General features: G+C 41.7%; 2 protein-coding genes across 4 annotated transcripts in view; one reads left to right on the top strand and one right to left on the bottom strand.

Annotated features, from left to right (window-relative positions):
* Positions 1–83: 83 nt before the first annotated feature.
* ptrh2 (peptidyl-tRNA hydrolase 2) lies at positions 84–1,886 on the top strand. Of its 2 annotated transcripts, none has more exons than XM_029691155.1 (2): positions 84–182; positions 1,201–1,886. In XM_029691155.1, exons 1-2 carry the CDS (start codon positions 143–145, stop codon positions 1,740–1,742), a joined length of 582 nt encoding a protein of 193 aa, XP_029547015.1. In that variant the 5' UTR covers positions 84–142; the 3' UTR covers positions 1,743–1,886. The 2 variants fall into 2 exon arrangements, with proteins under 2 accessions (XP_029547015.1, XP_029547016.1); XM_029691156.1 differs by lacking the exon at positions 84–182 and adding an exon at positions 190–223.
* Positions 1,887–6,478: 4,592 nt separating this feature from the next.
* cltca (clathrin, heavy chain a (Hc)) overlaps positions 6,479–15,217 on the bottom strand; it is a 75,165-nt gene continuing 66,426 nt past the window's right edge. For both annotated transcript variants that reach the window (XM_029691153.1, XM_029691154.1), the window contains 2 exons: positions 9,740–9,815; positions 6,479–7,398 (listed from right to left, as the gene is read on the bottom strand). In XM_029691153.1, the coding sequence (XP_029547013.1) occupies positions 7,262–7,398; positions 9,740–9,815 (213 nt within the window). In that variant the 3' untranslated portion in view covers positions 6,479–7,261. The remainder of the gene's footprint in view (positions 7,399–9,739; positions 9,816–15,217) is intronic.

Below are 15,217 nucleotides of genomic sequence, written 5' to 3'. Positions count from 1 at the left end.
AGAACATAAAACCTAAAAAGCTGCATAAACTCAGAGATAGACCCAATTTATGTGCATCTCCCAGTTGATGCCTACTCTTCATACCGGGAGCCTGAAACGTGCCCAGTGTATTTACTGTGACGTCATCAGAAGTGGACGGTAGATGAAGACGAACGTAAGCGTGTTGATCTCTCCCGGAGCAGGTAAAAACTTGATGAAGGATACGAATTATGCCTCCCTTGAGGTAATATTGCGAAGTTGACTCAGGCTAGATAACGCGTTAACTACATGCTTGTTCAATGGTAGCAAAGATGCTTTGAAGGTAGCCTACTCTCAGTTCTGAATATTTTGTTCAAACAGTTAAGTTACCATAAATAAACATGCATGTGCCCAGCCTTGTATGTTCAACAATCCTATAAGATCAACTGATGACTGGTCAATGTTTGTCTGAAGTGGAAACACATTTAGGGTAAAGTTAGATAGCTAGGTGATTTTAGTTCCAAACTAGTTAGCCAACTATGCGGTCCCTATAAATTCTGAGATGCGAACGGAATCGATACAATTAAACAACAAACGTATTACATTTAGGAAATCAACTATGTATTACATGAATTAGCACACGTTTATCAAAAGACAAACATAATGCATCAGTGATTATTATTTAATGCAACTTTCTGAAGAGACAACGACAATTCCCCGTCTGTGTATGTGTGGCGCCCAGCTACCACTTACGTGTAGCCGTTAGCGATGATGCTAATGAAAAATCTTCTGGTAGATTCAATGTTAACTACAAAGTAGCCTATGCATACCTGCCAGAAGGATATCATGATTATTTGCATAAATCCAAAAACATAACTGAACATCCTCTTGCTAGGTGCCCACTGGAATGATAGGGTACCATAACCCAAAAATCGAAATTTCTCAATTTCCCCAGACCTCAAAAGTGGTCTCCTGATGTGGTATAAGCATTATTGTTGACCTCGAACATCCAATAAAGTTGTTATTCGTATTAAATTAGAAGTGTGATTTTCGATAGCAAAGACCTGAAATAAAACTGGGGAAAATGGACACCTGGAAAACGGAATTTAGGGAAAAACGGAATCAGGCAAAAAATAAAACTGATTTTATAGGGCCCTAATAGACTATGTAGCTAAGAGATGTAGCCTCCAATAAATTCACAGATTGCATTTAATAATTTCACAGCCTTAAATTAACTTTCAGGTTTGACAAGTCTCAAGATGGATTCCCTATACGGCCAGGTAGCCATTGGAATATTGGGAGGAGTGGGCTGTGGACTTTGCCTTGGCTGGCATTTCCGGGCTCGGTTCAGCAACTCTTCCAAAGACAGCAGGGCGGCGATGGGGAATGGCAGCAGGGGTGAAACGGCCACCAGCGTCATGGGAGAAGGAGGAGAGTTCAAAATGATCCTGGTGGTCCGATCCGACTTGAAGATGGGCAAGGGGAAAGTGGCCGCCCAGTGCTCACACGCCGCTGTGTCGGCCTATAAGCAGGTCCAGCGCAGGAACCCTGAGCTTCTGAAGCAATGGGAGTACTGTGGCCAACCCAAGGTTGTGGTTAAAGCTCCAGATGAAGACAGTCTGATAGAACTGCTAACCCATGCCAAAGAGGTAGGGCTGCCTGTCAGTCTGATCCAAGATGCAGGGAGGACCCAGATAGCGCCAGGATCCCGTACTGTGCTGGGAGTAGGCCCTGGAGCAGCTGATCTTGTGGACAAAGTCACTGGACACTTGAAGCTCTATTAGACACGAAATAGGACTTGAAATGAGTTCTGTATTAGTTGTATTTGAAGTAGGATAATCATGGTCCACTTTAAAATGTCTTTTTTTAATGGAGAAATTGTCATTTGGGAACTGTACATTCATTTTCATTAAAAGGTCCAAACATCATGTCTTCTTGTCCTCACATTTGCAGTAAGGGGCTGATTCAGACTAAGGAAATGTACGCCTTTCTTAAACACTTCTAAGTATTTGGTATTCAGGCTTACCTTATTCAGTCGTGTAATGTGCTCTGCAGGTGTTGCTGGCTACCTTGCGCACTCTGAATACATTTCATTCAACTGCTGAAAACCCTCCCACTTGGTGGCCAAGAGATTTTCTTGTGGGGTTATCAGTACATTTATCTTATCTATCGAGAGAACGGGTTCAGAACATTAGGGATCAATGAAAGGAAGCCATCTAAATATATGCATATTTGTCTCGGTCTCAGCACCAATTGGTAGATTTAAGGTTAGGAAATAATTTAGCATAGGACAGGGAGAGCTCTGCAGTGCTGATTTATGACATCTGAATGTGCATCAGATGGCAATCAGATGTCACTGGGCAGCTTCGAGCTGTTCTTCCCTTTGTAGTCTGTAACAGTTTGCAAGCCCTGCCACATCCGACGAGCATCGGAGCCAGTGTTGTACGATTCGATCTTAGTCCTGTATTGATGCTTTGTCTGTTTGATGGTTCGTCGGAGGGCATAGAGGGATTTCTTATCAGCTTCCGGGTTACATGAAAGCGGCAGCTCTACCCTTTACCTCAGTGCGGAGGTTGCCTGTAATCCATGGCTTCTGGTTGGGGTATGTACGTACAGTCATTGTGGGTACGACGCTATCGATGCACTTACTGTTGAAGCCAATGACTGATGTGGTGTACTCCTCAATGCCATTGGAAGAGTCCTGGAACATATTCCAGTCTGTGCTAGAAAAACAGTCCTGTAGCTCAGATTCTGCTTCATCTGACCACTTTTTTTATTGACCGAGTCACTGGTGCTTCCTGCTTTTGTTTTTTTCTTGTAAGCAGGAATGAGGAGGATAGAATTGTGGTCAGATTTGGCAAATGGAGGGCGAATGAGAGCTTTGTACGTGTCTCTGTGTGTGGAGTAAAGGTGGTCTAGAGTTTTGTTTATTTATACCACCCCTACCTTGTGGCTCAGTTGGTAGAGCATGGTGTTTGCAACGCGTGGTGTTTGCAACGCCAGGGTTGTGGGTTCGATTCCCACGGGGGGCCAGTACGAAGAAAAAAATTTATGAAATGTATGCATTCACTACTGTAAGTCGCTCTGGATAAGAGCGTCTGCTAAATGACTTAAATGTAAATGTAAAATGTAAACAACTAATTGGCTCAAACATATTAAAAAGGAATTACAAATTCACTTTTAAAAAGGTACACCTGTTAATTGAAATGCATTCCAGGTGACTACCTCATGAAGCTGGTTGAGAGAATGCCAAGAGTGTGCAAAGCTGTCAAAGGAAATGTTTATTTAACTAGGCAAGTCAGTTAAGAACAAATTCTTATTTACAATGACTGCCTACCCCAGCCAAACCCTGACCCGGATGACGCTGGGTCAATTGTGCGCCGCCCCATGGGACTCCCAATCACTGCTGGTTGTGATCCAGCCTGGAATCGAACCAGGGTCTGTAGTGACGCCTCTAGCACTGAGATGCAGTTCCTTAGACCGCTGCACCACTTGGGAGCAGTCAGCAAAAGGGTGGCTACTTTGAAGAATCCCAAACACTTTTTTGCTTACATCATTTCATAGTTTTGATGTCTTTTCAAGAAGCTGATTAAACAGCATGATCATTACACAGGTGCACCTGGTGCTGGGGACAATAAGGCCACTCTAAAATGTGCAGTTTTGTCACAAAACACAGATGAGGGAGCGTGCAATTGGCATGCTGACTGCAGGAATGTCCACCAGAGCTGTTGCCAGATAACTTAATATACATTTTTCTACCATAAACTGCCTCCAATGTCATTTTAGAGAATTTGGCAGTATGTCCAACCGGCCTCACAACCACGTGTAACCATACCAGTACAGGACCTCCACATGCGGCTTCGTCACCTGCGGGATCGTCTGAGACCAGCCACCTGGACGGCTGATGAAACTGGGTTTCATCAATTTCTGCACAAACTATCAGAAAACTTCTAAGGGAATCTCATCTACGTCTGCAGTTTGGGGTCGTAACCGACTTCAGTGGGCAATTGCTCACGTTTACTGGCACGCTGGAGAAGTGTACTCTAAAGATTAATCCCGGTTCAAAAGTAACGGGGAGATGGCAGACAGTGTGTATCGCATCGTGTGGGCAAGCAGTTTGCTGATGTTAACGTTGTGAACCGAGTGCCCCATGGTGGGGTTATGGTATGGGCAGGCATAAGCTACGGACAATGAACACAATTACATTTTATCTATGGCAATTTGAATGCACAGAGATTGTGGCCCATTGCCGCACCATTCATCCGCCACCATCACCTCATGTTTCAGCATAATGCACGGCCCCATGTCTCAAGGATCTGTACACAATCCCTGGAAGCAGAAAATGTCCCAGTTCTTTCATGGCATGCATACTCACCAGATGTCACCCATTGGGATGCTCTGAATCGACACGTTCGACAGCATGTTCCAGTTCCCTCCATCATCCAGCAATTTTACACAGCCATTGAAGAGTGGGACAACATTCCACAGGCCATAATCAACTCTATCTGCTGGTGGTGGTCACACCAGCTACTGACTGGCTTTCTGATCCACGTCCCTACCTTTTATTTTTTAAAGGTATCGGTAACCAACAGATACCACCAATACATACCTGTATTCCCAGTCATGTGAAATCTATAGATTAGGGCCTAATGACTTCATTTCAATTGACTGATTTCCTTATGAACTGTCACTAAAATATTTGAAATTGTTGCATGTTGAGTTTACATTTTTATTCGGTATAGTTTGTCATATTTACAATTCCATTTTCCAAACGGATTACTCATTTACTTTCATCTCTTATCAAGTTGTAAATTATAGTGCATTGACAATGGTGTTATTTCTATCTGCGGTAAAAAATAAATAAAAAAAGCTTTTTCCTCTCGGAACCGACAGGTTCGCTAGACCTTATTCATGTTTCCTCGTGCATTATTAGGAGAATTAAGTCAAGGTCAGAATATGGCGTGTCTAGAGACACACTGCCGCCACATTTTAATTTATTTGAGCTCCACCCCAAACGAAGTTCAAGGTCAGGATACACGTAGAGAGATGTTCCATTTATGCCGCTTAACTTGGGTCGGAAATGAGCCCCACAGTGGTGTCATAATACCCATAAAACCTAGCGGTCGAATAGGGAAATGGTTCCAATTGTTTTTCCCATAGGGGATTTTAGAAACACTTCAAATAAGGGCTGTGTTTTGGGTAGGTTTACCATGACATTTTTATAAGTCACCTTGTCCAAGAGATTTACATTGTTATCAATATATTTGACTCCATTTATTGATTTGAAAACACTACTTAGCATCAGTGGACATACAAATCTCTGCAAGCTGCTGCACATTTAGCTGACAGGTATTGTCAATTTAAAACTTGCACAAGACCGAAGATGGATAATTCTGAACTAAGACATTGATTCATTACTACATTATAGTTAATACCAAGATTCTTACCTTTGCCTCGATTCGGCAGTCGGGGGGTAAATACAGGTGAATATTGATAAGTGAAAATCTCTAGGACAAGGTAACTTATCAAAAGGTTACACGAAACTTAGCCCTTAAGTGTTTCTAAAATCCCCTATGGAAAAAACGAATGGTGGAAAAACAAATTGTAACCATTTCCCTGTTTGACCGCTAGGTTTTATGGGTTATGACTCATACTGCGGTACTCTTAACCCCTAATAGAATAGGTTACTTTTGAACATCATACAGATTCAAGACTGGCATTCTAGCAGTAACTGATACACCGACCCAATAGGCATACAGTTCACTTTGGCTGTGCTTAAACTACCCCAAACCCATTTGAGCACTGGCTTGTAGTTAAAACGTACTGTATTGTACATATGGAGTGATATGGATTTTCCCTACCGGCTGCCTTGATGAGAAGGTTCATAAGATGTAAGAGACCATCACAAATGTCGACCGCGCACAGCGGATGGCCGTATATATTCTAAATCTGCAGTCGCCACCAATCATTGACACCCAGCACGTGATCTACTGCGAACGGTCGATATGTGTTAGTCTGACAAAACAAAGTTAAGGGAACGAGACTTGACCCAACTTTTCTTGACAAACAAGAAGCCTTTATTTTATGTGGAAAAGAAAAATCGCCATTTCATTCATCATGATCCAGATTCTGCACAATCTATTTAAGTGCACGCTTAAATCTAAAGTCATTTGTTTTTAGAGAGTACAGGGCAGATTAATGTCTTTGTATACACGCAAGCCTTCGATAAAAACACCAAATTACCACAGTCCTGTGATTAATTAGATCAGAGGGCAAACTGAAAGTCCGTGTCCCAAATGGCACCCTATTCCCTACATAGTGCAAAACCCCTATGGGCCCTGGTCAAAAGTAGTTCACTATATAGGGAATAGGGTGCCATTTTGGACACAACCAAAGAAAGAAAAAGAACCTGGCAGGACAGAGGCTATTATGTTTTATATTCTCTCTTCTGTACACTCCAGAACAATGACCTGGAGCAGGGTGCAAGGTGTGGTTAGTTAGTAAAACACATAGGTCTAACTGAACTGAAGAACAGGGCTTCTTTAATTCTAGCAATCAATCCCTCCTAAATGGAATGGTCCCACACAAGAGCACTCTTTACAGCACGAGGAAAGGAAAGGTTTGTTACACGCAGCAGAGTTCATCTCTACACCGCACGGTCTGACTGGAGAACGTGCATATGCTTGGGATGAGAAGGATAGAAATCATGTCTGTATGCATTTTAAAATCAAATTCTTTCTCTCTAGAGCTACACAACCCCTTCAACCCTGTGTAGGTCATTACTGGTATTGTACGTAGTGTTTCTAGTTGGTTTGTGGTTCATGGAAGCGGCAGTCGTGTTCAAATATAGAAGAACATTGTAACTTTCGTTTCTGAATATACAATAATTAAATGCATTTTACAGACTGACAGAACAAGCTGCTCACACATCTACATGAGTTTCTTCTCACTACAGAGTGCAAATCAGATGCTTCACAACAGACCTTTATTAAGGACTCGCTCTTCCCACAAGCCCCCTCATTGTACATTAAAAAAAAAATGGACGAATTACATTAGTAAATATAATGGAATGTGGGGAAAAAATCCTTGTCATCCAATCCTTTTCTTTTCTTTGACAATGGAAATGAAATTGAGTCCTTCATGACAAAAAGGAAAACGATAATTAAAACAGTAATAACCGCTTGTTGGAATCCCCTGTATGTTGTGAGTAGAAGATGGTAATGGCTGGTGAAGGACTGAGCTGAGTGGGGGGGGGGGAGAGATGGAGGGAGGGCTCCAGGCTTGCTCCGGACGAGAAGGGCCTTCACATGCTGTAGCCGAAGCCTGGCTGTGCCTGAGGGGCCTGGGGATAGCCCGCAGGGGCCTGGTAACCATAGCCATAGGCCTGCTGGGGGGGTACGGGCACACTGGGGCCAGCAGTCAGCATCAGCTGGGGTGTGCCTGGAGGAGAGAGTTACACATGTATTAGATTAGAATCTATTCAGATTTGATTTGTTTACTCATTCACAAAATTGTTTTAGCATGGCCTACAAGACACAGCGCAACTGTCAACATTCCAGAGTGCCAAGGAAGGAGTGGGGCAATCCTCCTTTCATATTTTTTCAGGTTTTTTATAGAACAGAGAGACTGGAGAGATTGAGTCAAAGGGCAGTGGGCCAGATTCAAACCAATGTTGACTCTGGCATATGTCAAAGTCAGACATACTAACCACTGGACCACAAGGACGCTTAAAATGCGTTGTTCACTTGACTATAGCCTTTCTGCTGCAGAGGGACAAGGAAGTGAGTTTTGATCAGTTATGGACAGAAAAAAAAGTGCTGAAAACCTGTTGGCTCAGCATTTTAAATGATCAGGGCCTATTAGGAGGAAAATACCAGCGTTTTGACACAGGAACTGATACGAATCTCAAAATTGTGATTCAGAGACAGCCCTATACACATGCATGTCACCAATAAACACCCCCAAAAAAATGTACTTGACATTTTATTCATTTCTCTCTACTTTTTGTCTTTGAGTCAAAACTTTACTACTTGCCGTACAAAAGACTGGGTAATGAGTCATCTCTCTGGACATTTGTCAGTGTGAACAGCTGTACATGGTCGCCGTTTAAGTGTGTTGATCAGTTAATGTTACTTTAAAATACGACTGTACTCTTTTCTGGTTATAGACCGCACTTACACGGCCCCATAGAGATGTATAGAGGACACACTTGCCACTACACAGAAAAGCCCTCTATGGGGCGTTGCTATCACAGAACCGATCAATGGTGCACCCTCTACACATTTCTATGGACTGCTGCTGCCACGACATTTCTCCAAACACCCTTTCTCCACTCACTTTGAGAACTAAATGAGGAAACTAAATGTAAGTTGAGATTGGATCATGGAAACGCCCGGTAGAGAGAAGATTCTGAAAAGGTTACGTGTTACTTTACTCCATTACCCATGAAAGTGATTGATTACGTAACATAATCACCTGACTTAGAATTCCTTTCAATCAAATGCCGACCACATTATCGACCAAGCGAATTCTCTTCGATTATAGTCACAGCCATGTATATCCCCCCCAAGCAGACACCTCGACGGCCCTGAAAGTACTTCACTAGAAACCATATCCTGAGGCTGCATTTATTGTAGCTGGGGATATTAACAAAGCTAATCTGAGAACAAGGCTTACTAAATTCTATCAGCATATCGAATGCGCGACACGGGCTGGTCGCATTCTGGACCATTGCTACTCTAACTTCCACGATGCATACAAAGCCCTCCCCCGCCCTCCCGTAGGCAAATCTGACCGTTGCTCCCCGCATATAGACAGATACTAAAACAGGAAACAACCGTGCTCAGGTCTAGCCAATGCTGGTCTGACCAATCGGATTCCACGCTTCAAGATTGCTTCAATCACGTGGACTGGGATATGTTCCGGGTAGCCTCAGACAATAACATTGATGTATACGCTGACTCTGTGAGCGAGTTTATTAGCAAGTGCATCGGTGGTGTTGTATCCACTGTGACTATTAAAACCTTCCCTTACCAGAAACCGTAGATTGATGGCAGCATTCGCTCAAAACTGAAAGTACGACCACCGCTTTTAATCATGGTAATATGACCGAATACAAACAGTGTAGCTATTCCCTCCAAGGCAATCAAACGAGACAAAGTAGAGTCGCAATTCAACGGCTCAAATACGAGACGTATGTGGCAGGGTCTACAGTCAATCACGGATTACAAAAAGAAACCATACCCGTTGCGGACATCGACGTCTTGCTCACAGACAAATTAAACAACTTCTTTGCTCACTTTGAGGACAATACAGTGCCACAGCCCGCTACCAAAGTCTGGGCTCTCCTTCACCGTGGCCAACGTGAGAAAATCATTTAAACATGTTAACCCTCGCAGCAAGGTGGCCGGCCCAGGCGGCATCCCTAGCCTCATGTGCAGACCAGCTTTAAATAACGCCACTTTAATAATTTCTACATATCCCACATTACTCATCTCATATGTATATACTGCATCTTGCCTATGCCGCACGGCCATCGCTCATCCATATTTATATGTACATATTCTTATTCATCGCTTTACATTTGTGTGTATAAGGTAGTCTTTGTGATTTTGTTAGATTACTTGTTAGATATTACTGCACTGTCGGAACTAGAAGCACAAGCATTTCGCTACACTCGCATTATCTGCTAACCATGTGTATGTGACCAATAAAATTTGAGTTGATACTTTTGTTAACACGGTACACCCAACACTGGTAGTGAATGATGCGAGGTACTTACCATAGACGATGGGTTGTGTCTCTGTCGCCTGCTCCTCCTCTTTCCGTAGGGACTCTGAGGTCTCCAGCTTGTCCACCTGGAATAGAGGTCAGAAAGAACACAATGAAACACAGCTACAAGCAGGCAGGCTTTAGGAGACTAGATGTGCTGGAAAAGTCTTCATTCATTGACTCTTCTTTCATTTAGTTAAGTGATTGTTGGACAGGACCGTTCCCGGTGTGTAAAGTGTGTACATTTTAGGAGATTTTAATTTAACACATAAGGCTGCTGTGAGCTGCCACTTCATCACACATTTAAAACTAGTGAAGAAAAATTAGCATTAAGATATGCGTGACTAGAAAAAGACTCAATTGACTTTGGTCCCTCCATTCTGCCACCAATTTGTACTTGAAGTTTTCGGGTATAGATAAACATTGCTATGGATGTAGAGAACCAAACCCATATCAAGTATGAATCAGGCCTACAAAAGCTATTCTGTAGTAGGAATGCCAACTTCCCGATGGTATTTTCACAGATTTATTTAGGAACCATTCAACCTTCCTCATAAATCGAACATACTTAGTTTATAGCTTGTCAATATCAGCCCACTAACTCCAATCCTGGGAGTGACATTTTAAGCATAGCAACAAAAATAGCAGCTTTCCAAACGTTGTTAGGAACAAAACTTAATTGTATTTGAAAGTTGCGGTCAGAGGAAAGATGCATTTTGTGCAAGTTAAAATACATCCCCTTTTTCTTGTTTTGTTCACTATGTTTAGCTGTGCTTCTGTGTTTAATTCCCTCCATACTTCTTGTTAGGAACATTAGTAAATCTCTTCCCACAAAATCCCAACAAGCCAAGGCTTCATTGAAAGGAGAAGAGCAACATGCTACAGTTGGTTAGAAGTGTGCATGAAAGAGGCATAAGTAGAGGGAGTGAAAGCTTGGGATGATTTGTAGTCCAGCCACTCAAGGACTCCTATTCGCATCAACCAACAGCAAGGCACAGCCAACAGCAATGTCTCCTAGCTACTCAATGGCATGGCCTCTTATCACATGCATATTTTAAAACCAGAGAACATTTCCAAAAGGTAGGTACCATTACCCGTTTCTCACACAAACATACATTGCCTTCAGAAGGTATTCACACCCCTTGACTTTTTCCACATTGTGCCACTGATCTACACACAATACAAATAAAATCAATAAGCATACAACCCCTTTGTTATTGCAAGTCTAAAAACGTGCATAACAAGTCACAAGTTACATGGATTCACAATAGTGGTTAAGATTTTTTTTTTTTTTTAATTTATGATTACACCCCCCCCCCCCCCACACACACGTATCTGTTAAGGTCCCTCAGTCGAGTAGTGAATTTCAACCACAAAGACTAGGGAAGTTTTCCAATGCCTCGCAAAGAAGGGCACCTATTGGTAGATGGGTCAAAATAAAGCAGACATTGTATATCCCTTTGAGCATGGTGAAGTTATTAATTACACTTTGGATGGTGTATCAATACACCCGGTCACGACAAACACACAGGCGTCCTTCCTAACTCAGTTGCTGGAGAGGTAGGAAACCACTCAGGGATTTCACCATGAGGACAATGGTGACTTTGAAACAGTTACAGTTTAACCTGTCTGGGGTATGTGGGACGATTTCGTCCCACCTACGTAACAGCTACTGGAATTCCAGTGGCGCGATTTTTGAATCGTTAGAAATACTATAACTTCAATTTCTCAAACATATGACTATTTCACAGCTATTTAAAGACAAGAATCTCGTTAATCTAACCCCACTGTCCGATTTCAAAAAGGCTTTACAACGAAAGCAAAACATTAGATTATGTCAGCAGAGTGCCCAGCCAGAAAAAATCTGACACCCATTTTTCAAGCTAGCATATCATGTCACATAAACCCAAACCACAGCTAAATGCAGCACTAACCTTTGATGATCTTCATCAGATGACACACCTAGGACATTGTGTTATACAATACATGCATGTCTGTTCAATCAAGTTCATATTTATATCAAAAACCAGCTTTTTACATTAGCATGTGACGTTCAGAAAAAGCATAACCACCGCAAACTTCCGTTGAATTTACTAACAGTTTGCTAAATTACTCACGATAAACGTTCACAAAAAGCATAACAATTATTTTAAGAATTATAGATACATTACCCCTCTATGCACTCGATATGTCCGATTTTAAAATAGCTTTTCGGATGAAGCACATTTTGCAATAATCTAAGTACATAGCCCGGCATTACAGGGCTAGCTATTTAGATACCCACCCAGGTCAGCCTCCACCAAAATCAAATTTCCTATAAGAAAAATGTTCTTACCTTGCTTGTTCTTCATCAGAATACACTGCCAGGACTTCTACTTCAATAACAAATGTTGGTTTGGTCCCAAATAATCCATCGTTATATCCAAACAGCGACGTTTTGTTCGTGAGTTCTAGAATGCTTTTTCACGGTCCCGCGCATGGCGCGTTGGCTTGTCAAAAATGTCTAAATATTCCATTACCGTACTTCGAAGCATGTCAACCGCTGTTTAAAACCAATTTTTATGCCATTTATGTCGTAGAGAAGTGATAATATTCCGACCGGGAGTATGCATTGAGCCTAAACAGCCGAATAAAATTTCTCCTCAGAAGCGACTCATGCACGCGCATCATTGAAAGGTCCTCCGAGCAGCCACTTACAAAAGGCGATAATATGTTTCAGCCTGAGGCTCCCTCGTAAACCTTCAGGTATTTCCCGGGCTCTGAGAGCCTATCGGAGCCCTGGGAATTGTCACGTTACAGCTAAGATCCTTACTTTTCAATAAAAAGAGGTAAGACGCACGACTCCTTGTCAGACAGGGTACTTCCTGCTTGAAACCTTGTCAGGTTTTTGCCTGCCATAGGAGTTCTGTTATACTCACAGACACCATTCAAACAGTTTTAGAAAATTCAGAGTGTTTTCTATCCAAACCTGAACAATAATATGCATATTCTAGCTTCTGAGTTGGTGTAGGAGGCAGTTAAAAATGGGAACATATTTTTCCAAAATTCTCAATACTGCCCCCTAGCCCAGACAGGTTAATGGCTGTAATAGGAGAAAACATGATGGATCAACTACAGTTACTCCACACTACTAACCAAAATGATGGAGTGAAAAGGAATACAAATATTCCAAAACATGCATCCTGTTTGCAATAAGGCACTAAAATAATACTGCTAAGAAATTTACTTTTTGTCCTGAATACAAAGCATTATGTTTGGGGCAAATCCAACACATCACTGAGTCCCACTCTTCATATTTTAAAGCATGGAGGTGGCTGCATCATATTATGTGTATGCTAGTGTCATGACGTTGGCCTCTGAGTACAGGGAGGACAGTTGACCCCCTCCCCCTTTGTACCATCCCCCAACCTACCTTCCCCCCCAACCCAGGCCCTGTGTGAAAGGGTTGTAAAACTAAGAGGAGAATCTCCTGCCACATGTTTCATAGAGAGACAAAGGAAATTCTTCCAACTCAGAATTGGAGAACCGAGCGACATTTGTGTTCTGGAGAAGGTATGGAAGATTGGTGAATAATCCAGCTACGAACTGGTCCGCTTGGTACAATTTTGTGATACTCAGAAGAGACAATATAGACATATTACCATAAAACTGTTTATATAATAGCCTCAGCGATGAGACTTGCATCCACATGGTTGTATAAAATGTATTAATAAGGATAAAGCTATTTGTAATACATTGAGATGCTATGTACTGATGTTAATGTGATAGAATTGTATTTCTGTACCAAGCTTAACTCAGTCATCGGCACACCCCCCAGGGACACAGACAGAACCAGGCGTCATGTGACATGTTCACTATAAAACTACACCCTGATTTACTTTCTTCAGACCAGGCCTCCACTCCATTAGTGAGTTGGCCAGTAGGTTTTACCATCCAATTCCTCTACTGAAAGTGAACTACACCACGTGGTTAACTTTTAGACTATCGAGACCGACAGAATAAGAACAAGTCTTTGATATTAATTATTAGTCTGCAGCTAAGTAAATTATATCATCGAACGCGAAGACCAACGAAACAGCCATTCTATGACAACATTAATGAATGTCGCTCTGAAAGATCCATTCTAACCGAGAGAGAGAGAGAACGCGGACAAAACTCTCCAACAGAACGACGCTCCGACAAGGATCCCGGCGGCACACTGGGCGTAAATATATATTGATTGCAATTGTTCCCGAATGAGTGAGCGTTCATGTGCAAAGGATTAGCATATCAATTGTTAATATTAATGAACTCTGTGTGCCACAGCTGACCTTTTATGATCCATTGTTCAACAGGCCGACCTGCCTGTTTAGCCCACAAGGGCACATTCCTCTACCGATTCTTTGTGACGATAATTACTGTTTGTATGTTTTCTGTTAATTACTTAGTGTAGTAAATAAATGATTTTAAGACAATTGATGTATGGATGATTTTAGTAAAGACTGGGTTCGTGCAGATACAACAATTTACGACGTTTGGAATGAGACTGGACGCGAGGTAAAATACACCATTTAAACCAGAAGGTAAATCGGCCTATACTATAATATATAATGTTATAATATAGGAAAGTTATATTAGGAAAATTATAACTTTGTAATCTGAATATTTTCCTTGGTGCCCCGATCTCCTAGTTAATTACAATTAAACGATTAATCAGTTTAATCGCGTGACAATAATTACAGGGAGTTAATTGATAAACATGCCTTCAGTTTAATGGTACCCCAAAGACACGACACAAGTCATCGGCAAAGACTAGGGAGTTCTTTAGGATAAAGCACAGGCAAAACTCTAGAGGAAAAGCTGGTTCAGTCTACTTTCCAACAGACAATGGGAGATGAAGTCACCTTTCAAAGGATAATAACCTAAAACATAAGACCAAATATACACTGGAGTTGCTTACCAAAATGATAGAATGTTTCTGAGTGGCTTAGTTACAGTTTTGACATGAAAGCGGCCGTATGACAATGATCATCAACCAGAGCTTGAAGAATGTGGAAATATTGTACAATCCAGGTGTGCAAAGCTCTTAGATTTACCGAAGAAGACTCAGATGTAATTTTTGCCAAAGGTGATTCTAAACTAATCTAAATCGAGATTAGTTTTATTTTTCATTCATCTTTAAAAATAAATTGTGTAGATCGTTAAGTCTTAAATCCATTTTAATCCCAATTTGTAACAAATGTGGGAAAGGTCAAGGGGTGTGAATACTTTCTGAAGAAACTAAACATACAGTACATATTCTCCTAGATACAGTGTAAAAGTCTGTGAAGGAATGCACTTTCCAGTTACTGCCTGTGAAAAATGTACTTGGGCTGATTTTTTTTGCTCAGCTTCTAATACTGCAGCGCAAGGGGTACTTCACTGTCAATACTTCAATATAAACATGACAAAGTTTTAATTGTAAACCCAGTGGTTCGAGCCCTGAATGCTGGTTGACTGAAAGCCGTGG

This window comes from Salmo trutta, chromosome 15 (assembly GCF_901001165.1).
Source record: "Salmo trutta chromosome 15, fSalTru1.1, whole genome shotgun sequence".
Lineage (NCBI taxonomy): Eukaryota > Metazoa > Chordata > Actinopteri > Salmoniformes > Salmonidae > Salmo > Salmo trutta.
This window is presented reverse-complemented; position numbering and strand designations above follow the sequence as displayed.

Excerpts from the sequence above, each read along its gene's own strand:
- ptrh2 (XM_029691155.1), top strand. The coding sequence starts at position 143 with ATGAAGACGAACGTAAGCGTGTTGATCTCTCCCGGAGCAG. Across the intron at positions 183-1,200 it reads GTTGATCTCTCCCGGAGCAG|GTTTGACAAGTCTCAAGATG; the intron begins GTAAAAACTTGA and ends ATTAACTTTCAG.